We start from the raw sequence: 22,081 nt of genomic DNA, 5'->3' as shown, positions 1-22,081 counted from the left end.
GGGTTTGGTTCATAGCCATCTCTGAAAGGAAGGCAGATGCCTCTATTTTGTCCTGTCCACCCATGTCATCGTTGTATTCCCTAGCCCCTCCCCTCCCTTCCATGCAGGTGCCATCTGATGTCCTTTATGAAAAAGTGATGATCTTTTTTTTTTTAAATGAAACAAAACATATGAGGGTTTCTCTTATGTAGTTCTGGCTGTCCTAGAACTTGATATATGACCTGTGTTTGAGGCTAGCCTCAAACTCACAGAGATCCACCTACCTCTGCCTCCTGAGTGCTGGGCTTAAAGGCATGAGCCACTACCATCCAACTAGCAATGATGGTCTTACCCTCTCCTTTCAGCTTCTTGCAGCATAAAGCAGGTGGCTAGGAGATTTGTTCTAGATTGGGGTTTCTTCTGCAATTCCCAGTAACTGGGGCTGGCTAGATCCAGAGTAGTAGCTACCCAGTAGGGGAGCAGGGCAGCAGCCTCTAGGGTCCTCCTGTGTGGTAGCCTGGCCCGGCAGACTCCTTTGATAAGCAGGGGTCATTGGTTTAGCAGAAAGGGAGCATTGTTAACTTACAGGGGCGTTGTCAGAGGGAGGCATTGTGTGTCCCGAGGCTTTCTCAGCCTCTCAGCGGGTGTTTTTGAGACACTGGAACCCCCACCCCATGGCAACAGGTAAATCTCTTCTGGTCCCTTGTGCCAGCTAGTGTCTTTCAGCCCTAATCCCTGTCTGCATGGAGAGGTTTTTCTTAGCCTCCCCCCGCTCCCCCCCCCCCCCCCCCCCCCCGCCTTCCCCTCCGGGTACTGAGTGGGAGAGAAGGCAGTTTGTTAGCGATGATCCCTGAGCTCTGGCATGGAGCAGTGTTCCTTGGGGAGAGCCCTCAGCTGCTCCAGGGCTGAGTCTGGTTGAGTCATGAGCCACATGGGTCTCAGAAAGCAGAGGGTAGGTTGGGGGTGGGGAGCACTCGGGAGACTGTCACCAGCAGTGACAGGTTTCCAGGGCCAGATGGGGCCCGCATCCCTGCCAGCATCTTGGTTGTCACATTTTGTTTTGGCTGTGTTCGTTTGAAAGGCGCTGGTATTGGGAGCCCAAGGCATGTTACCCTGTGCTTTCTTGGTATCATCTTTAGTTTTATCTTGAATTTTGGGAGGTGCCTGAAATTCTTCTCATACAGACTTAGAGAAACTATCCCAGCGCCCTGACCATTTTAGATGGGTGCAGGTGACCCGGGCCAGGAATGGCTTCTCCCAGCAGTGACTCCCTCCATGGCTCTCTTATCTGCTCCCACGGCTCTCTGGTCATGGGTTCCTCTGGGAAGGGGTGGATTTGGGCTTGGTGGACACCTCCAGGACAGCTGCCAGACTCTAAGGATGTTACTTAGGAAGGAGAAAAATGTGAGTTAGGCTCCCCAGTGTTCAAGTAAAGCTGGGACAAAGAGGCCCCTTAGTACCACGTGGCCATGTCCCACCAGGCCCACTACCCACATGACCCGAGGTGCTGGCCTTCTCAGATGCTGGTTTCTTATAGGGAACAGTGGGGCTGGCAGCCGAAGAGAAGGCTCTGGCAGAAGGCTACTCCAGGTTAGCTGAATCCTGCCTTTGCTGCCTCTTGGTGCCAAGTAGGCCTGGTAGTACCTGATGCTTCAGGTTCCCATCAGCTGGACCTGCTCCCACCCACAACAGCACTGCATGTGCCTGGTAGACCACGTTCTCCTACTCACGAGGGTCTGGCGTGGCCACGTGGGATTGTCCTCCCTCTTTCCCAGGCAACATTGATTTTACTTATTTATTTTTTTAAAGCTGTCTGCTGATCTCCCAAACCTCCTGGCCCCCTAGGCAACATTTCCATGTTTATTTGGGACTTAATGGTGAATGTGTTCCGTTACATCCACCGCCTCTGAGTGGACTTGAATTGCTCTTATTGCTACCATATCCTTGGGCTAGTCATGCTGAGCCCCTATATTTCAACAGCACACTGTGTTTTCCCTGAAGCCCCCTCCCCCACCATTCATTGTCCCCATCTGTGGAGGGAGCACATGTGTGAATACTATGGTACCTGTCTGACTTCTCCTTGGCCCTTCTTGGTGGGTGGGCCACTACATATCTACACAGCCAGCACAGACATTCCTTGCGCCCCTAACCTCTTGCATGACACAAAGTTCCCAAGGCATCCAGGCAACAGGCCCTGCTCTCCAGAGGAAGGCACAGAACCCCGGATATCAAGCCGGGAGGGGGCCCGCCTCAACTTCCATCCTGGGGAGGAGCATACAAGCGAAAAGAGAAGGTGGAGGGGCTGAGGTCCACTTCTGAGGTGACTGAAGGATCTCCAGAGGGTAGGAACATTTTTGGGAAAGAGAGGTTCTGGGTCCAATTGAGAAACTTGGGAGCCCCTCTGCATCCCAGTATGATGCAGAGTATGATGGCTTTGCCCTTGGTAGAGTGGACTTTTCCATAGTCAGCTTGCTCCTGCAGGGCCCTGGAAGGTGGTTGCCATAGAAACTCCCCATCTCTGCGGGTGGTGTGTGGCTGAAGCCACCTCCCAGTTCATTCTAGCATGCTTGGGGAAGGATTCTGAAATGGGGCCATGGGAGAAAGGCATGAAGCCAGAGATTAGGAAACCGGAAAGCACTGGCCTAATTTTGGCCCTCATATTTGGACAGGGACCTGGGACCCCAGCCTCAGAGCCCACTCCTCTTTCAGTTTCTAATAGTGGAGAAAAACCATGAAACAGGCCGCAACCCCAGCTCTTGACTGGAACAAGTCCTGAGCTCCTTCACATAGTCCTTGGCCATGTTCTGCCCATGCGGGCATGGTGTGTCCTCGTCTCTGCTGTCCCTTTCTGTTTCTTCCCTTTGTTTGCATTCTTGTTCTAGATCAATCCTGGCGGTGTGAGGGCCCTCCCACCCCCTTCCCTGTCCCCAGGGCATCACATCTGGTCTCAGTCTAGTTATGACCAATGTCCTTCCAGTGTGCTCATGGCCCCAGTGTTCTCTGGCTACTGTTAGGACTTTGGATGGGAAGCCACCCCATCTCCTTGTAACTGAAGTGAGGCCCATGGGTTCTGTGGCGTGTTTCCGTAGTCCTTGTGACTGGTACACTTAGTTTAACTCAGCTTCCATCCATGAGAACCCATCCACCCTGTCCCTGCTTGCCCTCAGCTTGGTGAGATCAACCAAGGACTTACCCTTGCTTCTCTGATTGCCACGATAACAAATGACACGTCATCATAGGCCTCTGAGAGTCAACTGGGGCCCTCCTGCTGAGTATGTGGACCTGGAGAACCTCAAACCCACCCTATGGTGACGATCCAGGGCACAAGCACACATTGTCACCATCCATGGATCAAAGCCTTCATAGTGGCTCACACTGATGACCAGTGAGACAGAACCTTTCAGGCCCTTTGTGAAAGGCTCCAAGACCACTCCTAGGAGGAGGATGAGGGACTAGTTTCCCAGAATACACAATTGTTGCTGGTCTTTGTCACCTGTTGCCCTGAGCTTCCACGCTTTGTCTCATGGCTCTAGAGTCAGCAATCCCCCTCCTCCCCATGAATCTTAGTGATTTGCCAAGGTCCCAGCTAGAGCCAGGCTGACATAAGTCAACTAGGATGGGGATAATTAGAAGTTGCTCTCCCAGCACTGTGTGTGTGTGTGTGTGTGTGTGTGTGTATTCCACCCCCCACGCCCACCCCCGACTCCCTAGAGAGGCAGAGGGTTTAGTTGGATCTCAACATTTCTTTGAATTCTGCTTCACTCTCTGGAATTCTCCCAGATGAATGAGGCAGTTTTCAGCAATGCCTGTCTCTGGTTCACCAGCCTGTTAAAGAAGACGGTTAATACCCCTTAATATTATGTCAAATACCAGGTTGGAAACTGCCTCAAGGGATGCTGTCTTTGGACTGGTAAGAAATGAATATAGAAAGAACATTACCCCGAGGCTTCAGAAGGAGTCTGTAGGCTTTGTAGAACGTAGACTCCGAGGTTTTCTCTCCTTATTGTTAACCAGGGCAAGAGGAGACTGTCTGGGGCCTGGAAGTTCTTAGGCACGTTGGTGGGGGCTGCCAGTTGCTTTCTGGGAGGAACATGGAAAGATAAATGAAGCATTGAGACTCTGAGATGCTTTCCCTCGTCAGCACAGAAAGCATCCTGGGCCTGAAGCCAGGGTGGAGGAGAAGGGAGAAAGCTTGGAGCATTGGAGTGGGATCTAGAGGGGGACAGGCAGCTAGCTGTTCTCATACCACCTCTAGGGACCCGCATTTTCAAGCTCAGACCTCAGGCTATAAACAGGAACAGTGGTGGCTCAGGTTCACACAGAGATCCCACCTTCACAGCATTGTGGTTTGGGAATTCTTTTTTTTTTTTTTTTTTTTTTTTTTTTTGAGACAGGGTTTCTCTGTATAGCCATGGCTGTCCTGGAACTCACTTTGTAGACCAGGCTGACCTCGAACTCAGAAATCCTCCTGCCTCTGTCTCCCAAGTGCTGGGATTAAAGGCGTGCACCACCACCGCCCAGCCCGTTTGGGGATTCTTATCTGGGCCTCCTGTTCCATGGAGCCATGAAGGTGACAGCAGCTCTAAGCACTGTGTTAGTATGTGACATGAGGCACAGTGTCCACACAGCTCATGCATTGCTTCATACAGCTTCCAGAGTAATTTCTGAAAACAGAGACTGTCCAATACCCCGCTGAACCACCGCACCTCCCCACCATCCTTGGAATGCCGACTTGTAAATACTTTTGGGTTTTGCCTTGTTTGTTTTTTTGTTCGTTTGTTTGAGACAGGGTTTCTCTGTGTAGCTCTGGCTATCCTAGAATTTTCTCTGTAGATCAGGGTGGCCTCAAATGCAGAGATCCGGCCGCTCTTTCTCCTAAGTGCTGGGATTAAAGGCTTATGACACCACCGCCCGGCTGTAAATACTTTCTAATTTAAAATATTGTATTAGGGCTGGAGAGTTGGCCCAGTGGTTAAGAGTCCCTCATTCTTGCAAAGGATCTGAGTTCACTTCCCAGCACCCACGTGAAGGCCTAGTACCTCTTCTGGAAGGAAGCATACACATGGTACACAGACATACATGCAGGCAAAACACAGAAGATCATGAAATAAATCTAAAAATTATAAAAACATACTTTGTTAATTAATAGTGTATGTATACTTTCGTGTGCATGTGTGTGTGCATGTGTGTGCATATGTATGCATGTGTACACACATGGAACTCCAAAGGACAGCTTTTGGGAGTTGGGTCTCTCCTGAAGGTCACACTCAGGTGATCAGGCTGAGTCATCTCTCTGGCCTACTTTTTTACTTTTTGAGACAGGGTCTCACTATATGACACTGGCTGGCCTTAAACTCAAGGAAGCACTCCTGCCTTCGCCTCTCAAATGTCAGGCTAATAGGTACCACCACATTTGTCTAGCCAACTTCCCATCATACGTCCTCAGCTCTGAGCTTCCTTCCCTTCTTACCCCTTCCTCAAACGCACACCATTCACCACATTGTCCTCGATACTCCCAGATGTGCCTGCCTCACTTGGATCACTCTTTCCAGGTCTCTCTAGTGCTGCTTCCATAGAGGACCCTGCATTTACTTGTTGGGGCTACTGTGACAAAGTCCACAGTCTGAAATGGGAATGTTCCGACACTTAGGAGGTCAAAGTGCAGGGTTTTTTCCTGAACTGTGAGGGGAGCCTGCAGCAGGCCCTCTCTGAAGCTCCTAGAACTCTGATGGATCTTTGGCCTTCCTTGATTGCAGATGTGATAGCCCCATCTTTGCCTTGACTGTTAACTTGTGTTTTCCCAAATGTCCCCAGTGTCTTCTCCCAGTGTAATGTCCCCAGTGTGCTGTCCCAGTGTGTCACCTTCTGACAAGGACAGTAGTCTTTTGGATTGAGGGTCCACACCACTCTCTAACTTCACCGTGTCTCCTCGTTTGCTGACACCCTCCCCGTTCGTTGGCCGGAGCAATGCCAGTGCAAAGCAGCCGTCCGGGGCAGTACTGGGATTCAGGAAAAGGAGTACGAGGATGGAACAAAGCACCATCTTTTGTGGGTGACTCGTGAGGGAGCTGTTTGTTTCTTTTATGTGCCTTTTAGACAAAGGGCCGGAGCAAAGAGGGCTGTTGCAGTGAGCACTTGATTTTCTCAGTGCTCATCCGGTGGGCACAGGCCACCCTTCCAGCTTATTATTAATTTTTTGTGCACGTCCTCCAGGAGCGTGCTGAGTACAAACATGCGTCCTTTCGCATGGTGTTCCTTGACCTCAGTCTCTGTGCCCCCTGGTGAGGTAGAGCTAGAATGTGTGTGAGGCTGCAGAGGGCGGGTAATTGAACGGGTCAGGGGGCTGTTGCAGTTTGCCTCTGGGAGGGTTGTCGGGATCTGAGCCATCCATCTTCATCCCACAGTGGAAAACGTAGGGAAGGCAGGCAGTCTTGTATAGAATGGAGTTTATAGGGCCCATCTCGAGTGTATCTGGCCAGGGGTTCAAAAGTGCACGGCTCACCATGGTCTATGTGTTCACGCTGACAGTCGGCTAAGGTGAGGAGGCAGAGGCCCTGAGGACTGCTGATTGCTTCCTCTGTTGCCCTGTCTTGTTTGTGTGTAGGACTGTCCAGTCTTCTAGACAGATGCTGAGAGGGAGGGTCCCCAGATACACATGGCTTGCTTGGAGTAACGAGACTTAGGCCAGGAAGCCAGGCTGATGTGTCTTCCTGTCTCTTCTGTTATGTCTGTGGGAGCCAGGATCATAGCTATTAATGTGGCAGAGGACATTACTGTAGAAAGTCTCTGGGCCTCTTGAACACCCCATGCCGTGTCTCCTTTCTAAAGATGGTCACAGGCCTAGAACAAGGTGATTCCCGTGTCCGTGTTTGCTCCACAGCCCAGAAAATCCTGGGATCATCTTCCCTTGCTTGGCTAGAGTCTGCATCTTACTCGGGAGCCACCTGGTAGGACCCACAGAGAAGCACCACACCCCCACCCCATACACCCAAGCCCAGCACGGAGGCCCAGACCAGAGCTGCATGTGTTATAGAGAGAATACACGCAGATCAGAAGGTAGCGGGTAAGGATTTGTGGTCAGAAATCATTTGGGTCTGCCCTTTCTGGGCAGCGACATTTTATCACTGACCTAATCTTGCTCCAGCTTCATTTTCTTTCTCTGAGCAAGATAACATTTGTTTGGAGCTGTGGCACATTATGTAATGTGCCCAGTCCCTGTTACGTGGAGGAATGGGTGGGATGCTGGATCGGGTGGGCTGATGTTGCAAGTCTCTCCTGTCCCCAGGTTCTCATTTAGTGTGTGTCTGCTGCCCTGGGTCAAGCAGGCAGTCCTAGGCCATGCAAATCCAAAGGGAACAACAGGTCACAGGCCTGACCTCGGAGAAGTCACAGAGACAGGCCAAGGAGTCTTTTTGCAGCTCACAGTGGGCATGATTAGCCAAGCCAGACTCTGTCAGTCTCTCTGAAATAGGAGGCTGAGGGTGTCTTGGAGCTGGCATCATGCCCTGGCCCCTGACCCAAAAAGACCCTCCTGTTTGTCATTAGAAGTGGTGGCTCCCCCAGGAACTGAGACTAATGAAGTGTTAGAGGGATTGAGAGCAAAGAAACCCCAGGACACGAGCTGGCATCTTCCATGGGTGGGGCCTCCCAGGAGCCTTCTCTGGGCTGGCTCATTGCTGAAACTTTGCCAACATTGCCTTGTCCAATGAGGAATGCAGGAGCGGATGCCAGGGCTCCATCCGACAGATGAGGAAACAGGCTTAGATGGGCTGAAGGTCACTGCCTACAGCTGTCTGCTCTCTCCTTCATCATTTGCAGTCCGAGTCACCCAGATACAAGGCCACTACTGCCATGGGGTCTCAGTGAGAGACCCCCCTGCCTCTTAAATGCAGTAATTTAAGTAAAGTGCTTACAGGTGTGCCTGGCAGAGAGCAAGTTCTCAGTAAATGTTACTGAGCTAGATTTGGACCCAGACCTTTTTCTTCTACACCTGTTCTACATACGGTTAACCTGATAACTTAAAGAAACAAGATACTGAGCTGGGCTGAAACTCCCCAAGTAGCACAATATGAGAAGACTCATCTTATCTAGTCCCGTAGGAACCCCTGTTACCCTCCTCAGGGGAGATCATCACTCACTTCGGTCCCTTGGGGTCCACTGAGATGCTGTGGGCATAGGGAGGTGGATGTCTGTAGCTCCCCTCTGCCTGTACACTCCACAGCATACTGCATTGGATCACCTCCTAAGCTTTTCGATGGCAGCTTTATATATAACCACCCCTCCCTTTGTGGATTTAATTTATTAATTTTGGGTAGTTATAAATAATGCCCTGTGTGTAGGCTTGCCAGCAGGATTGAGTCCCCGGGCTGCGATGCTTCAGGATGCGTCCGTGGGGTGGAGGGCTGGGGGGTACCTGTCTTTCCCGATGAGAGGTCAGGAAGTAGCATTTTGCTGGAGATGTCAGTTCCTCCTCCTGGAGTTTCAGAGTCTAGAGCTGTTAGACTGGCTGAGACCCCATTGGCTGGGATACCCAGCAGATGCTGTACCGCCAGTAGGCAAGAAGTTACCTCAGATATAATCTTCAGCTCTGTTGTCACTGCCTGACACTTCCAGGCAAAGTGTCTAGCCAGCATTGCCTGAGGAAAGCAGAGGGTCTTTGAAACTGCTTTCTGGAGCACAGGGACAGAACCCAAGGGTGGCCATGCCCCTTGCTTACTGGCTATCCAATCTGAGCTCATTGTTTTGGCTTCTGGAATCTTCTTTGCCTCCCATATAAATGGTCACCAGGCCACAGCTGCTTCAGACTGGGAGATTAGGGGGAATAATACATATGATTTGCTCAGTCCAGCACCTGGTATGGGGCTAGGTTCCTGTAGTTCTGGGGAAGGGATTACTCGGATCATCCTGGCGGACAGCCAACAAGGATTAAATCGAAGCTAGAGAAAATCTATGTTCACGTGATCTCAGCTGAAATCCCTGCCGCCGACTTGTGCATGGTGGGCTTGGCTCTGCTTGGAGCGACTGCCTGATGATGGGGCTCTGGTGTGTGCTGTGACAGGGTGCTTCCTTGTCTTTGCTTTGCAGGTGAGGCAACCAGTCTGAGGGTGAAGGGGACACACTCTCCCTAGGCTCGGGCCTGTGCATCCAGACACTTGGTGTCCTTCTGCTTGGGAGGGGCCACCTCGTGCCTGAGGTGGCTCAGAGGAGATCATTGTCAGGGAGCTGAGGTACAAGGACCCCAGAAGCCTCTTTCTTCAATCCCAGTCTCCCAGCACACACTCAGAGGGCAGCCAGACTGGGATGTGGCCTGTGACTTCCCTGTATGTTGGATGGATCTGCCAACTCTTGTTTGTCTTGTGTGTGTGTGTGTGTGTGTGTGTGTGTGTGTGTGTGTCTGTGTCTGTGTCTGTGTCTGTGTCTGTGTCTGGGGGGTATTTCCCCTTATGCTGTTTTAGGCCCTTGGATAACACCATGAATAGGAACAAGATGAACTGTCCACTAGGCCAAAGTGGCTGCTGTCAAGGGACTTGTGGGCAGGTGGAGGGGGCTGTGGGGGCTTTCCTGGGCACTGTAGAACAGCCAGGTTCGTGTGGAGCTTGTTCAGGTTTCTAGCCTAGTGATCCTAAAGGACCAGGAAGTATTCTTTTCTTACAGGATAAAATTCTGTGCCCATATTCTATCCAGATCCCAAACAATAGCGTTAAAAGCCCCTCCAAACCCTACAGGGCCCCACTTGCTAGCATTGAACATGTCAGCCATCTTCCTTGATCACTCTCTACCTTATTTTTGAGGCAGGATCTCCCTGTACCTAGAGTTTGTCCATTCAGCTAAGCCGACTGGCCAGCGAGCTGCTAGAATATTCTTGTCTCCCTAACTCATCCCTTAGTCCTAGGTTTATACATGCATGCTCTTGTGACTTAACACAGTGACTGGAGAAGTGAACTCAGGGTGCCACACTTATGTAGCAGACACTTTTTAGACTGGGCCATCTTCCCCTGCTGCTCAATGATATATTTTTTTCCTCTTTACCTGATTTAATTGTAAGTACTAATGACTGTAATGTTAACTGAAGGTATCGGGATCAGCGGCTGGACTCTAGCTAGCTTCCTGTGATGGTTTGTGTATTCTTGGCCCAGGGAGTGGCACCATTTGGAGGTGTGGCCTTGTTCAAATAGGTGTGACCTGGTTGGAGTAGGTGTGACACTGTGGGTGTGGGCTTAAGATCCTCACCCTAGTTGCCTGGAAGTCAGTCTTCAACTAGCAGCCTTTGAATGAAGATGTAGAACTCTCAGCTCTGCCTGTACCATGCCTGCCTGGATACTGCCAAATTCCCACATTGATGATAATGGACTGAACCTCTGAACCTGTAAGCCAGCCCCAATTAAATGTTGTTTTTATAAGACTTACCTTGGTCATGGTGTCTGTTCACAGCAGTAAAACCCTAACTAAGACACTTCCCTAACAAGCTATGTTTGGCCACCCACTACCGATTAGACAGACAAGTAATAGTGAAAAGTAGAGAAAGATTTAATCTTTGTGCCCACATGGAGAAGAAAAGGAAAGAGACCCAGGGACCACGCCTGCCCCCATCCAAAGTCCACCCCCAGGATCCTGACCTGAGGGTCAGGTTTAAATAGTGGTTAAGAAGTTTGCATAACTGAGCATTCGTGGCCAAGATGAGGATCCACCTATTATTGTCTGGGCCACAGTCTCTCCTACAAGATGGCACGTGTGTGCGAGCATGTATGGTTATAATGTGTGTGTGCATGGCATAAAGTGTGTATATGAGAGAGAGACACATAAAACCAGCTAGTACACTCTAACAAGCTTGGCTTGGCCACGTACCTGCAGAAGACTTGAAGTCCCCCAAATGTTGGTGCCACAGGGCATTGCCACTGTCTGTGGAGTAAACATGTTGTCTACTTTTCTGCCTTAATTGAATTGCTGCTGCTTACCATTGCCCTAGTCACTGGAGAACTAGGGAACTGGGTCAGGGAATAAAGGCACCAGCCTCCCTCTTTGATCTGGGGCAGAGGCCATCTGGGTATCTCCCTTGGTGTAGTTTACAGGTTTGAGTGGCCAGACTCAAACTCCTGACTATGGGACTTGTGACATTCCTTTGGGTGTAAGGTGCTTATTCAGGAAGCTTCTATATCCTCCATCATTCTGCTTTGGGAAGCAAACCACACAAATACCCTATCGCCACTGCCTTTTGGGGTCTATCCTTGAGAGGCCCCGACTGAGAGACTTAGTTCTGAGTACTAGACTGGTTCTTTAGCCAGATCCCAGGACTCTAATGGAGCCTAGAGATATATATCAGGTCTTTGATCTCGGCCATTTGTCCTACTCAGCCTTGGCTAAGGCAAAACTTTTGATGTCGTGGGTCCCATTTGAAGTCACAGCTGAAAACACCACTCCGGGGCCACATGCAGGGAGGAAGGGGAAGAAACCGTGGGCGCCCTTTGGTGTGAACAGAAGTCTAGTGTCAGCAGGAGAGAAACCTGGGTTCCCATACTGTGAAACTCTGTTCATGTCACTGAACCCCTGTGTGACATCTGTGCCCCGTGTTGTCAGTGCTCATTAGGAGTACAGGGTGTAGCTTCTGGTAAGCACCGTGTGGGTGGCAGTTGTCATTACCAACCGCAGAGAGCCGAGGTGTGGCTGCACACTCTTGGAGGATGTCAGTGTGAGCCAGTGCTAGTACCCAGGCTCTGCTGCGTTCAAGCCTGGCCCATGCTGCGTTCTTGTGATATGCTACTACCAGAGGAGTGGGGGCTTCACGTCGGTCACAATATGAACAGCACGGAGAGGGCGGTCTAACAGCTGACTTTTATTGGATGTACCATGCTCCTCCACAGAGTACCATCAACGGGAGTGTGACACTGTGCCTGTGTCCCTTGAACTGGCATACACTGTATTCTTTGACCACCCTGTTCCTCTGAGGGGCTTGAATCCTTGCATATAATGAGCAGGGTCTGAGCAGGTATGCCACGGCTGTGTGTGTTGCAGAACGGTGAGGTTTCTTTCGGCAGTTGAAGCTTTAAGAAGGTGGTAGCCACGAAAGCCAGTCCTCCCACTTGGCTAATTCCTACTGCAGCCTCAGTTGTAGCTTTTGAACTCTGAAGTCAGGTACACCCTACCATCTCGGAAGCCATAGGTTTAGCTTAGCAACCTTGAATCTCCATGACCCTGTGCTGGGGACATACGTTGCAATGAAGAACCCTGAGGGGCCCAACTGACAGCAATCTGTAGCATGGTGATAGGGGAGAGTTGCCCTGAAGAAGCAACAGGAAGTCTGGGGGTGGGGGTAGTCTTGTGGGTACAGGTGAGATGTGGGACCTATGCATTCTTCCGGTTTGTTACAAGGTGAGTTGAGAAGTGTCAAGAGTTAGGAAACTTGGGAGCTGGAGAGATGGCTCAGTGGTTAAGAGCACTGGCTGCTCTTCCAGAGGTCCTGAGTTCAATTCCCAGCAACCACATGGTGGCTCACAACCATCTATCTGTAATGGGATCTGATGCCCTCTTCTGGTGTACTAGAAGACATGACAGTGTACTCATATACTTAAATAAACACCTTAAAAAAAAAGAGTTAGGAGATTTGCCCTGAGACCCATCACAGCCCTGAGGGGTATGTGGAAGAGTTAACAGTAGCCTCATTTTATGAATGGGGAAACTGAGGCACAGTATAGTTAGATGACCTTGGCTACCCAGAAATAATGGAGTTAAATGGGTTTCCTGGCCTTGCTTACATCTCTGCCTGGTTCCAGGTGCTGGCATTGGGATGAGGACATAGTGTCTGGGCATAGTTTGGTTACCAGGTAGGGCATGATTATGCTAATTACTGTTGTTTTGGAAATCACGGTGACTCGTGGGCCACTGGGATTTGCCAATTTTGTTCCATATCCTCTCAGCCCTGCCTGCCCCCCTCAGGAGCCTCAGTGCCTTTGTCCTCGAGGGGAACAGTGGCTCTTTGTTCTCTCTGTGTGCTGCATGGAGAACCGTGTCCAGTGCTGGCCTTGCCAGACAGCCAGACCTGGAAGTAGAGCAACTGTGGATTCCTGACCTCAATGGTCAGGCCTTACAGTGACATGCTCTTAACACTCCCTGAGAGGGCCAGTCCACACCCCTCCCAAGGGGGAGAGCAAGCAGTCTCTGGGGATGTTCTGGGAGCTGAGTGGTCAGAGAAATGGAATGGTGAACTCACATGGAATCTTTAGCCTGATTCCTGTCCTCGCCCTATCTAGGAGACAGAGCTTTGACTGTGCCATCGCTTCCTTACAGTCCCCTCATCTGTGATGCACTCACTGTCTCCTAAGGGCCCCACCATTGCAGTGTTCCTTCTGTGGTGTTCTGGTTCCAGGAGCCCTTCACGCCCATCACACACTCACTATTAAAGCCTCAGATGAAGTGTCCAAGGTAGTGAGAAGAGACTAGGGCTTCTCTGGGGTGCTTTCGGGTCATTGTCCCTGGAGAATGATGGTGGCTTCTCTGGTCACTTGGAGAAAAGCAGAAAGGCTCGTTTAGACAACTCAGAAGTGCAATGGTGGCTCACACCTGTGACCCCAACACCCAGAAGGGAGAATCAGGAGGGTGGCTGCAAGTTCAAGGGCAGCTTGAGCTACAGAGAAGAAAAAATAGCCGGGTATAGTGAGTCTAGAGGCACAGACAGGCAGATCTTTTGTGAGTTCAAGGCCATCCTGGTCTACATAAAGTGGTCCACGACAGCCAGGGCTATGTAGAAAAAGCCTGTCTCAAAAGGGGGGGGGGGGAGTTGAGCTGGTGAGATGGCTCAACGGTTAAGAGCACTGACTGTTCTTCCTAAGGCCCTAAATTCAATTCCCAGCAACCACATGATGGCTCACAACCATCTGTACAACTACAATGTACTCATATATGTAAAAATAAATAAATCTTTTTTTAAAGCAGGTGGGGGGGAGAAAGAAGCGAAGACTCGATGTTGTGGCAAGAGGTGGCCATACTGTGGACTAGAGCCACACCAGGCCTGATGTGTGTCTCGAGTTGCTTTCCTGTGAAAGGGCTTTATTGGCATAAGGGTGCCTGGAAAGTACACAGAGGAAGGTGGCTGGCTTCCAGACTCAACTGTTTACCTTCTGTAGAGCAGCCAGGAACACAGGGAGCTTATTTTCCAAACAGCCCCTGGTTGTCAGGTCTACGGGCCTCAGGCTGATGTCCACCTCCTCCACCAATCCTCAGGGGACCCCTGGCCTTTTTATGCCTGATTTTTGTCCTTGCAAACTCCAGTAGCCCAAGATGTACCTCTGGCTTCTAAAACGACAATAATGAACACAAGCATGCCCTACCTGGTACTCAAACTAGGCCCTGACACTATGCCCCTCCCCAGTACCTGGCCCAGCGACGACTGGAGATGGAGACCAGCATGGTAGTTCTGTCTGAACTTAAGGAATGTGCCCACTGTCAGTCTTGGGACCCAGTCATCTTTTCATAGCTGCCGTAGTCTGAACATACTGTCCTTTTGTCTGTGGTACCTGCCACAGCAGAACCCAGCAGGCATGGCTGTAGTTCCTTGGGTGCAGCCTCTCACAGTAGGCTTCTTCACTTGCCTTCAAATCCTATCTGGGTTGGAAGAAAATCTAGTGTGGCATCACCACACAGAGCCAGAGAGGCCCTTTGAGTTTCCTCAAGGAAAACTGAAGCCAGGGTCATGACAAGCTGGTGGCTTGGCAGGGCAGACACTGGCATTCCTCTGGGCCTCAGGCTACTGCCTGCTACAGAGCATGGCTGGCCCTCTTTTTTTTTTTTCTTCCTCGGTTCTTGGTGTTCTGGTCGTAGGAGGCAGGGGTATCATTCCCATCTCCCAGCCTTGCTGTGAGGTCTCAGAAGACACCCCAGAAGCAGAGTCAGGGTGAACCCCCTTAACGTCGAGACCGGCCAGACACAATTTTAAACAACAACAAAAGATCCTTGGGTCGCGTCCCTTCCGCTCCTCAGTCTGGTGTCCTGCCTGTATTTGGTTTGTTTGGTACACAAGCCCATCATCACCATGGGAAGGAAGCATAGCCCTTGATGTTTTCTTATTGGGAGGTCTCTGGTCCTTTTTTTTTTTTTTCCTTTTAAATAGGGGTGACCTTTTAACATCTCTCCTGGCACCATAAAAAGTGGGGTTAAGGACAACAGGAAGGAGCTGTCGTATTCCCAAAGGCTTATCAGAAAAGAGTTAAAATAAGGGTGTATGTGCGATAGGTGTGAGCAGGGCCCGAGGGGCTGACAAGACAGAGTATGCAGTATGAACAAGTGTGGGGAATTGTCACCACTCATAGGCCTGCTGGGACAGGAGAACCAAGAATGTAACTGGAGCCACAGAGATGGCTGGCCGTCTTGGGAGATGGGCTGTGCAGAAATACCAGGACTGAAAGAGTCACGAGGACCAGGGGCAGGGATCAAGCGTCATGACCTGCCTTCGATATCACCTTCGCTATGGCCCCTATCTTCCACTCTGCCAGAGGGCAGCAGCTATATGGTTGTGACTTTTGGGATTGTGACACCCGGGGGACAGAGTGGACATGGGGCAAAGGATGGAGGGTGGGTTGGGAGTTTAAATCAATTGCCTTGGGTCTCACTTTGTATCCAAGCCAAACTCTCCCACCCACGTCCTTAGGCAGGGTTTTTTAAAGCATCTGCCCTCACTTGCTTAGTTTGTGATTTCCTTTCCTATAGTGATTATGTATGTCATTCGCTTACTGTCCCTTCAGAATGACAGTCTGTAGCTATCTTTTGTCACAAGTGATACAGACCTGGCCAGCCCTGAATCCTCTTAGGCTAGCTGCCCGTGACAGTGAGGGGTAAGTCAGGGGTTGCTTTCTCCAACCTAATTGAGGCTCTGTGGGGGGTCAGCCAGGTACTGGGCTGGCGCCACTTGCCTCCAAGAGTCTAGCCTGGCAGGTGGTGATGATCATGTGCTGGCGGCAGACATCTGGCGCATCAGGAAGCGTGGTGTCAGGGTGCCCTGGTTGTTGGCAGGTACTTTTGGCTTGGGGTCAGGTGATGCTGAATACCAGCCGGCCACTCTGGCTCCCTTGAGGCTTGATCCTCCCAGCCCTGTGTTCTTGACCAAACAAACACATTCCCCTGTGGAGCAGTGTGTGAAGTACTCAACTGACCCCCGGCATGCAGCCCTGTACTCCAGCAGCCCTCCAGCGTCAGTGACACGCCCTGGTTTCAGGGTGGAATCCAAGTGCCCAGGTTCTCAGGCAAGCGACTCCTAGACTTGCCAGGAACCCCACTTTGCCATGGCTTCAGAGTATCCGGGGAAGAATATCTGCTTAGATGGAGCTCTGACTGGGTGTCTGGTCATTTTTCTTAATCTCTCTGAGCTCTGGTTTCAGCGGTTGGGCAGATGAGGTGTATCCAGTAAATACTATCTCCATACAGCCAATGTGCATTGTCCGCTGCTTGTGTGCCTTTGGGGACCTGCATGCTAACAAGGAGTCTGGGCTCTCCTCAGCTACTAAGAATAACGAGTACTGGGGCCCTTGGGCTCTTACTCTGTCTGTCCCATCTCTTGGGGTGCTGCCAAGGCTCAGGGGTCCCAGATGTGGACTCAGGAACTGAAGTTCTTCTCCTGTGTTGTTCTCACAGCTGAACCTCAGCAGACCGATTGAGGAGCAGGGCCCCCTGGACGTCATCATCCACAAGCTGACCGATGTCATCCTCGAGGCAGACCAGAATGACAGCCAGTCCCTGGAATTGGTGCACAGGTTCCAAGTGAGTAAGGGTGGAGGGAGGGCCAGGATAGGAGAGCTGTAAGCTTAGAGCGGTGGCTTCTGTAGAAACTGGCTCTGCCACTGGCGAGCTGCGATTTCCTGGTCAAGTGCTCAGCGAGGGGCCAGGCCTCGGTCTTGCTGCATGTAACGCAGGTTTGATATCGGTACGGGTCCAAGTGTTGATGAGCCCAGATAAAGTTTCTGTGTCTCCAGGGCAGGTGTGCTCACTGGCTGGTGGCTCCACCTTGACCCCAGGATGGGACCTTTCTGTTGCACCTAGGGTCAAGGGTCCCCTTTCTTGAAAGCGTTTGAACCGTGTCCTGCATTGGCGGGAAAGCCTCTCAGTTGTTTGATTTGATATTGTGTATGACACTTTTCACAGGCCCGAGGGATGATCCCTGCTCCCACCCATTTCCCCAGCAGCTCCAGGTCCTGACCCCTGGCTGACCTGTCTGTCACCTTGGGGTTCTCATGTGGGGTAGCCATTGCTGCTGTCATCGCTGCTGACTCACCCTGTGTGTCCTCTCTTGTGGACAGATGCGATTCTTTCCTCTGGCAGGCAGCTCAGGAGTCATGAAACAAAGTCGTATTATCAGCGGAAACGCAGCTAAAACAGTGGCTGTTCCAGGGCCGCCCCAGGCACAGGGCGCTTGGACCAGCACTTTTCATCTGCAGTAATTGGAAGCTGGAGATCCTTTCCTCTGTTAGGACAAAGGGACTCTTGTCACACAGCAGCCATCCTGCTGACAGTGTTCCTCTTGCCACGTGTTCAGGGTTGGTGGCCTCAAGCCCCACCCCACCCCCTAGTATCTCATGGCTCTCACCCACTTCCTGGAGACCTCTCACTTTTGAATTTCTTTCCCCACCACTTGTCCTACCTACTCCATGTCTCCTGTATGCTGTCTAGGGTGTCCAAAATGAGGTAGGGATTGTCCCTGTGGGCCTCTGCATGGAGCCCCTCTCGTTTGCTCATAGGCTGAAGCTGTGGCCTTGGTCCTCCTCACCTTGTGGGGCCTCGGTTTTCTCCTTTGTAAAATGAGTGCTCGCAGGGAGGAGCCACTGGCAGTGATGGGAAGAGCTTCTGTGCTCAGCCCTAGAGGGTGCTCACTACTGGTATGTGCCATGCATACTCCTTGGGTCCCTGCTCTGGGGCAGTTCTTCAAGGCCAGCTCTGGAGTGAGACAAGGCTAGAAGGTTTGGCCTGACTGGCTCCCACTCCCTGGCCTGGACTTGGCCTGAAAAGCAGCCAGCTTGAGCCTGTTCCGTATCTACATCCCGCAGGGCAGGTCTCATCAGCTTTGTTTTATAACCAGGAAACTAAGGCTCAGAGGTGTGCAGGGTGTGGCAGGGCCAGGACTTAATATTGACTTTCTCAGAGAGCCCTCTCTGCTCGTTCCCTGTGTGGCTCTTACACCGTCTCTCAGTGACCAAGTGACCGAATGCCTTCACCACCATCCTGTAGGTACAGTGGACACTCAGTGAAGCAGCCACCATCATGTCTCCTGTCCTTTAGGGGGCCCCCAAGTGTCTAACTCCTATGTCTGCAGCTCTTCAGAGAGTGGCTGTTCTCTGGGGATTGGTGTAGAATGTCTGCCAGTCCCACAGAGGGTAGTGCTGATGTCTTGCAGGGACCCTGCTAAGCTCCCTCTGGGAAAGCCAGGCCGGGGGAAGGGTGAGGACTCCAGCAGGAGCCAATCAGTCCCTCTTGTTCCTCATTACTCTTCTATTGCTGTGATAAAAGCACTATGACCAAGATGACTTGTAGAAGAGTTTATTCTAGCTGACAGTTCCAGAGGCAGAGTCCGTAGAGCTAGGGAGACATAGCCGACAGTGGCAGCCTGGCAGAAGGAGTAGGAAGTTGAGAGCTCACATTCTCAACCTCAAGTGTGAAGCAGAGAATGAACTGGAAGTGGGTGAGGCACTTCCTTCTCAGAGCCTGCCCACAGCAACACACTTCCTCCAGGCTGCATCACCTAAACCTTCCCCCAGTAACACCAACTGAGAACCAAGTGTTCCCATGCCTGAAACCACAGGGCACGTTTCTCATTCAAACACCATAGGTAGCTCTCTCAAGCCGGCGGTCAGAAAGTAGACAAGTGACACTGGAACTGGCGTTAGGTCCTGCTGTCCCCCTTCAGTGCCCTGCCGCTTCTTCAGACTCAGGTGAGAGGGAAGGTGCATGAGAGCCAGCTTCCAAATCCATGGGCTGTGTAACCCCAGTAGTGTATAATATGGTTATGTTATTATGATCATTATGTGCATAGCTGCTTTGTCTGCATGTATGTCTGTGTACCACATGTGTGCTTAGTGTCCATGTAAGCCAGAAGAAGGCTTTGTATTCCACGGAACTGGAGTTATAAATAGCTGTGAGCCACTATATGTGCTGGGATGAACAGCCAGTGTTCTTAACCGTGAAACCATCTCTTTAGCTCCAGAAGAGTCAATTTAATGACAACAGATTTACATTACTGGGGTTATGCAACCCATGGACGAAGGCTAGGGATTAGGTCCCTTGGGGCAAGACAGTAGGGGCTATCAACACTGACCTGGTCATCTCTCCTTGAGAGATGCAAGTTCAGAGCCAGGCCACATATATCCGGGAGCTGACCCTTGAACTTGACCATGCTATGGCCTTCGTTTTCAAACTCTTGTTCAGTTTTCTGTATTGGACAGAAACAAGAAGGTATTGGCTTGGCTTGGCTTGGGACCCAGGAGGAACAGAGGTGCTGTGATCAGGCATGGTGACTACAGGAGCAAGAAGCAGAGCCCAGGACCTGTTATACAGAGAGATCTTCCCTGCACCTTAAGTGTTTTGTGCAGTAGATCAAAGTGAAGGGGCTCTGCCTCAGAAAGGACTCTTCCAAAAGGACCCCATCTTACTCGGATCCCCAGATTTTAGGATCATATATAGAAAACGGTGAGCTTTGGAGATGTTCTCATGGCCCTAGAACATCTCATGAGCCTCTGGTCCTCAGGGAAGGGAGCTTCGGAACCAAGACCAGCTTCTTCCTTGTGTCCAGGTAGGCAGGTGGGAGGGTGTGGGCCTGGTGCAAACTGCAGGTCATTTGAGCCGGTTGTCATGGAGACCACGCCCCGTTCAGTTTTCCCTTTGGATTAACCTCACAGTGAGGGCTCGCTGGGATGATTCAGGGTTTTCTGCTCCAAGGGTCATGCAGCCAGCAGTCTGGCGCCTTTGCCCACTGCCTGAGATTTAGTTATCAGTGCACAGATGTGGGCAAAGGTTCCCCCAGGGAGGGCCCTGCCTCCTGGGCCATTGGGGATGGGTGTGGCTGGTATACAGGAACCCTGGAGCCTCTTGGCTTCTCGGTGACTTCCTCTAGTGAGCAGTAACAACCTTCTCTCTGTCACTTTAGTGCCACCTGTCTAGTCTGACTGCAAGGGTTCCCGAGTCTCCCCAAATGGAGCATGCCCGTTGTAACCCAGCAAGTAGGCAGCTCTTCCATGGGTGGTCCCTGAAGAGAGACAGGAAGGAGGCGTGAATCCAAAGTGATGGGTTTTCTCATTATTTATGAGTGTGTGCATGTGTTCACATATGAGTTTGTGGGCACATCAGGAGTGTGGGGGTTTTGCTCGATTTGTTTGAGACAGGGTCTCTCTTTGGCCTTGAACTTAGTAGGCCAGGCTGACTAACGAGCTCTTGGGACCTGTCTGTCTCCTCCTCTCTAACACTGAGATTATAAATATATGCCACCATGTGTTTGTGCACTCTCTCTCTCTCTCTCTCCCCCTCCCTCCCTCCCTTCCCCTCCCTCTCCTCCTTCCCTCCCTCTCTCTCCCTCCCCCCTCTCTGTCTCTCTCTCTCTCTCTGTCTCTCTCTCTCTGTCTCTCTCTCTCTGTCTCTCTCTCTCTCTGTTTCTCCTTCCTCTCTCTTCTCAGGGTTCTTGGTCAGTCTGTCAGTTGGTCTGTTGGTCAGTCAGTCGGTCTGTCTGTCTGCCTGCCTTTTTGCCTTTTCAAGACAGTGTGTCTTTACTTAATCCTGGCTGTCCTGGAACTCACTGTGTAGATGAGGCTAGCCTCTAACTCACAGTGATCCATCCATGTTTGCCTCCCAGTGCTGGGCTTAAAGGCATGCTCTACTACTCCTGGCTCTGGATACCTTCTTTAAGGGCAGCCTTGTGCTGTTCCTTCTACCTCTTCCTTCCCACACTAGCCCTCCACGGTAGCCACTCAAGCCTGACTCTTGCCCACCCTTTGTGCAATCAGTCTGTGTAGCCAAGGTCATCTTCGTGGGGATCGCTCCATCCCGATAGTAGATGCAGTTTCTGTTCCAGGCCTTCCCCATCTTGGCCTTTACTTTCCACCACTTGGAAGTTCATAATTCATTGTCAGTTGCTGTTGTCCCTCCGGGGCCACCTGCTTCCAGGATCTTTGTCCCTACTGTTGCCCTCCACACCTGGCACATTTTGAATATGCCTCTGTGTTTGTCAATAGGACCGTGGGGAGGGAGTGTTTGGCTTGGGGCTGGGTGGGCCCTGTGGGCCAGTGATGGGTGGAGTACACAGCTCTGGGTGACTAGGAGCAGGGAAGAAAAAAGCCAGGAGATTCAGGGGGCAGGGGCTGCTGCCTGACATGTACGAGGGAATGTGCCCTGGAGCCAGCAGGCTGCAGAGCAGTGTGGCAGGGCCAGAGCTCAGGGAGTTTGGGGGCCAGTCTCTGGAGCTTGGACTTTCTCATGCAGAGAGATTAGGGAGTAAGACGAATGGTCATAAGGTCAGGTTAATTGATGGGGGGGGGTCCCGCTCAGGATTTTTTTTTGCCAGTGCAAGGTGATCTTTAAGTAGGTAGTCACTAGAGCTTGGACATCTGGACCAAAGAGGCCTCCGTGCTCAGCCCCAAGTGTGCTGTATTTGTGTTTCCCTTCTCAGCTGCCAGGACAGGATAAAAGCCACACCACTTGTTACATCATCCCAAGGATGCAGCAAGGGAATTCATGCCCCGACCCCGTGTATTGGTTCTTTAGTTCTCCATCAGGTACCAACAGTGAGCTAGCTGTTCAGTCACCCTGTGGGAGCCCTGAGGCAGGACACCCACCCTGTGGGTCTGGGCTCAGGCAGGGAGTGCAGCTTGCTTCTGTATGATAGACTTGGCAACCTCTGGTGGCTGGCGGAGAGCATGGTGTTCAAGGCTCTTCCTGCTAGCTGGCTGAGGCTCTCTTGGGTCTTCAGGACCTCAGGTGCTGGCACAGTTCCTCATGGTTAAGGCAAGGGGATGAAAAGGTGGGAAATCTCATGCCAGTTCTCAGTAGGTTCGCCCTGCAGGGAAGGGACTGAGCTCACTCCAGGACTCTCATTTCCCTTTAAAAATTAAAATAGCCTACAAGGTTTTTGTGAGCATTTTTT

At 51.3% G+C, this 22,081-nt stretch overlaps 1 protein-coding gene across 2 annotated transcripts in view; it reads left to right on the top strand.

The window, feature by feature from the left end:
* The window catches only part of Itpk1 (inositol-tetrakisphosphate 1-kinase), a 137,649-nt gene that overhangs the window by 63,094 nt on the left and 52,474 nt on the right, over positions 1-22,081 (top strand). For both annotated transcript variants that reach the window (XM_029484710.2, XM_021179444.3), the window contains exon 3: positions 16,597-16,722. In XM_029484710.2, coding sequence (XP_029340570.1) covers positions 16,597-16,722 — 126 coding nt within the window. The remainder of the gene's footprint in view (positions 1-16,596; positions 16,723-22,081) is intronic.

Source organism: Mus caroli, unplaced genomic scaffold, assembly GCF_978045245.1.
Source record: "Mus caroli unplaced genomic scaffold, Mus_caroli_1 scaffold_14, whole genome shotgun sequence".
Taxonomy (NCBI): Eukaryota; Metazoa; Chordata; class Mammalia; order Rodentia; family Muridae; genus Mus; species Mus caroli.
This window is presented reverse-complemented; position numbering and strand designations above follow the sequence as displayed.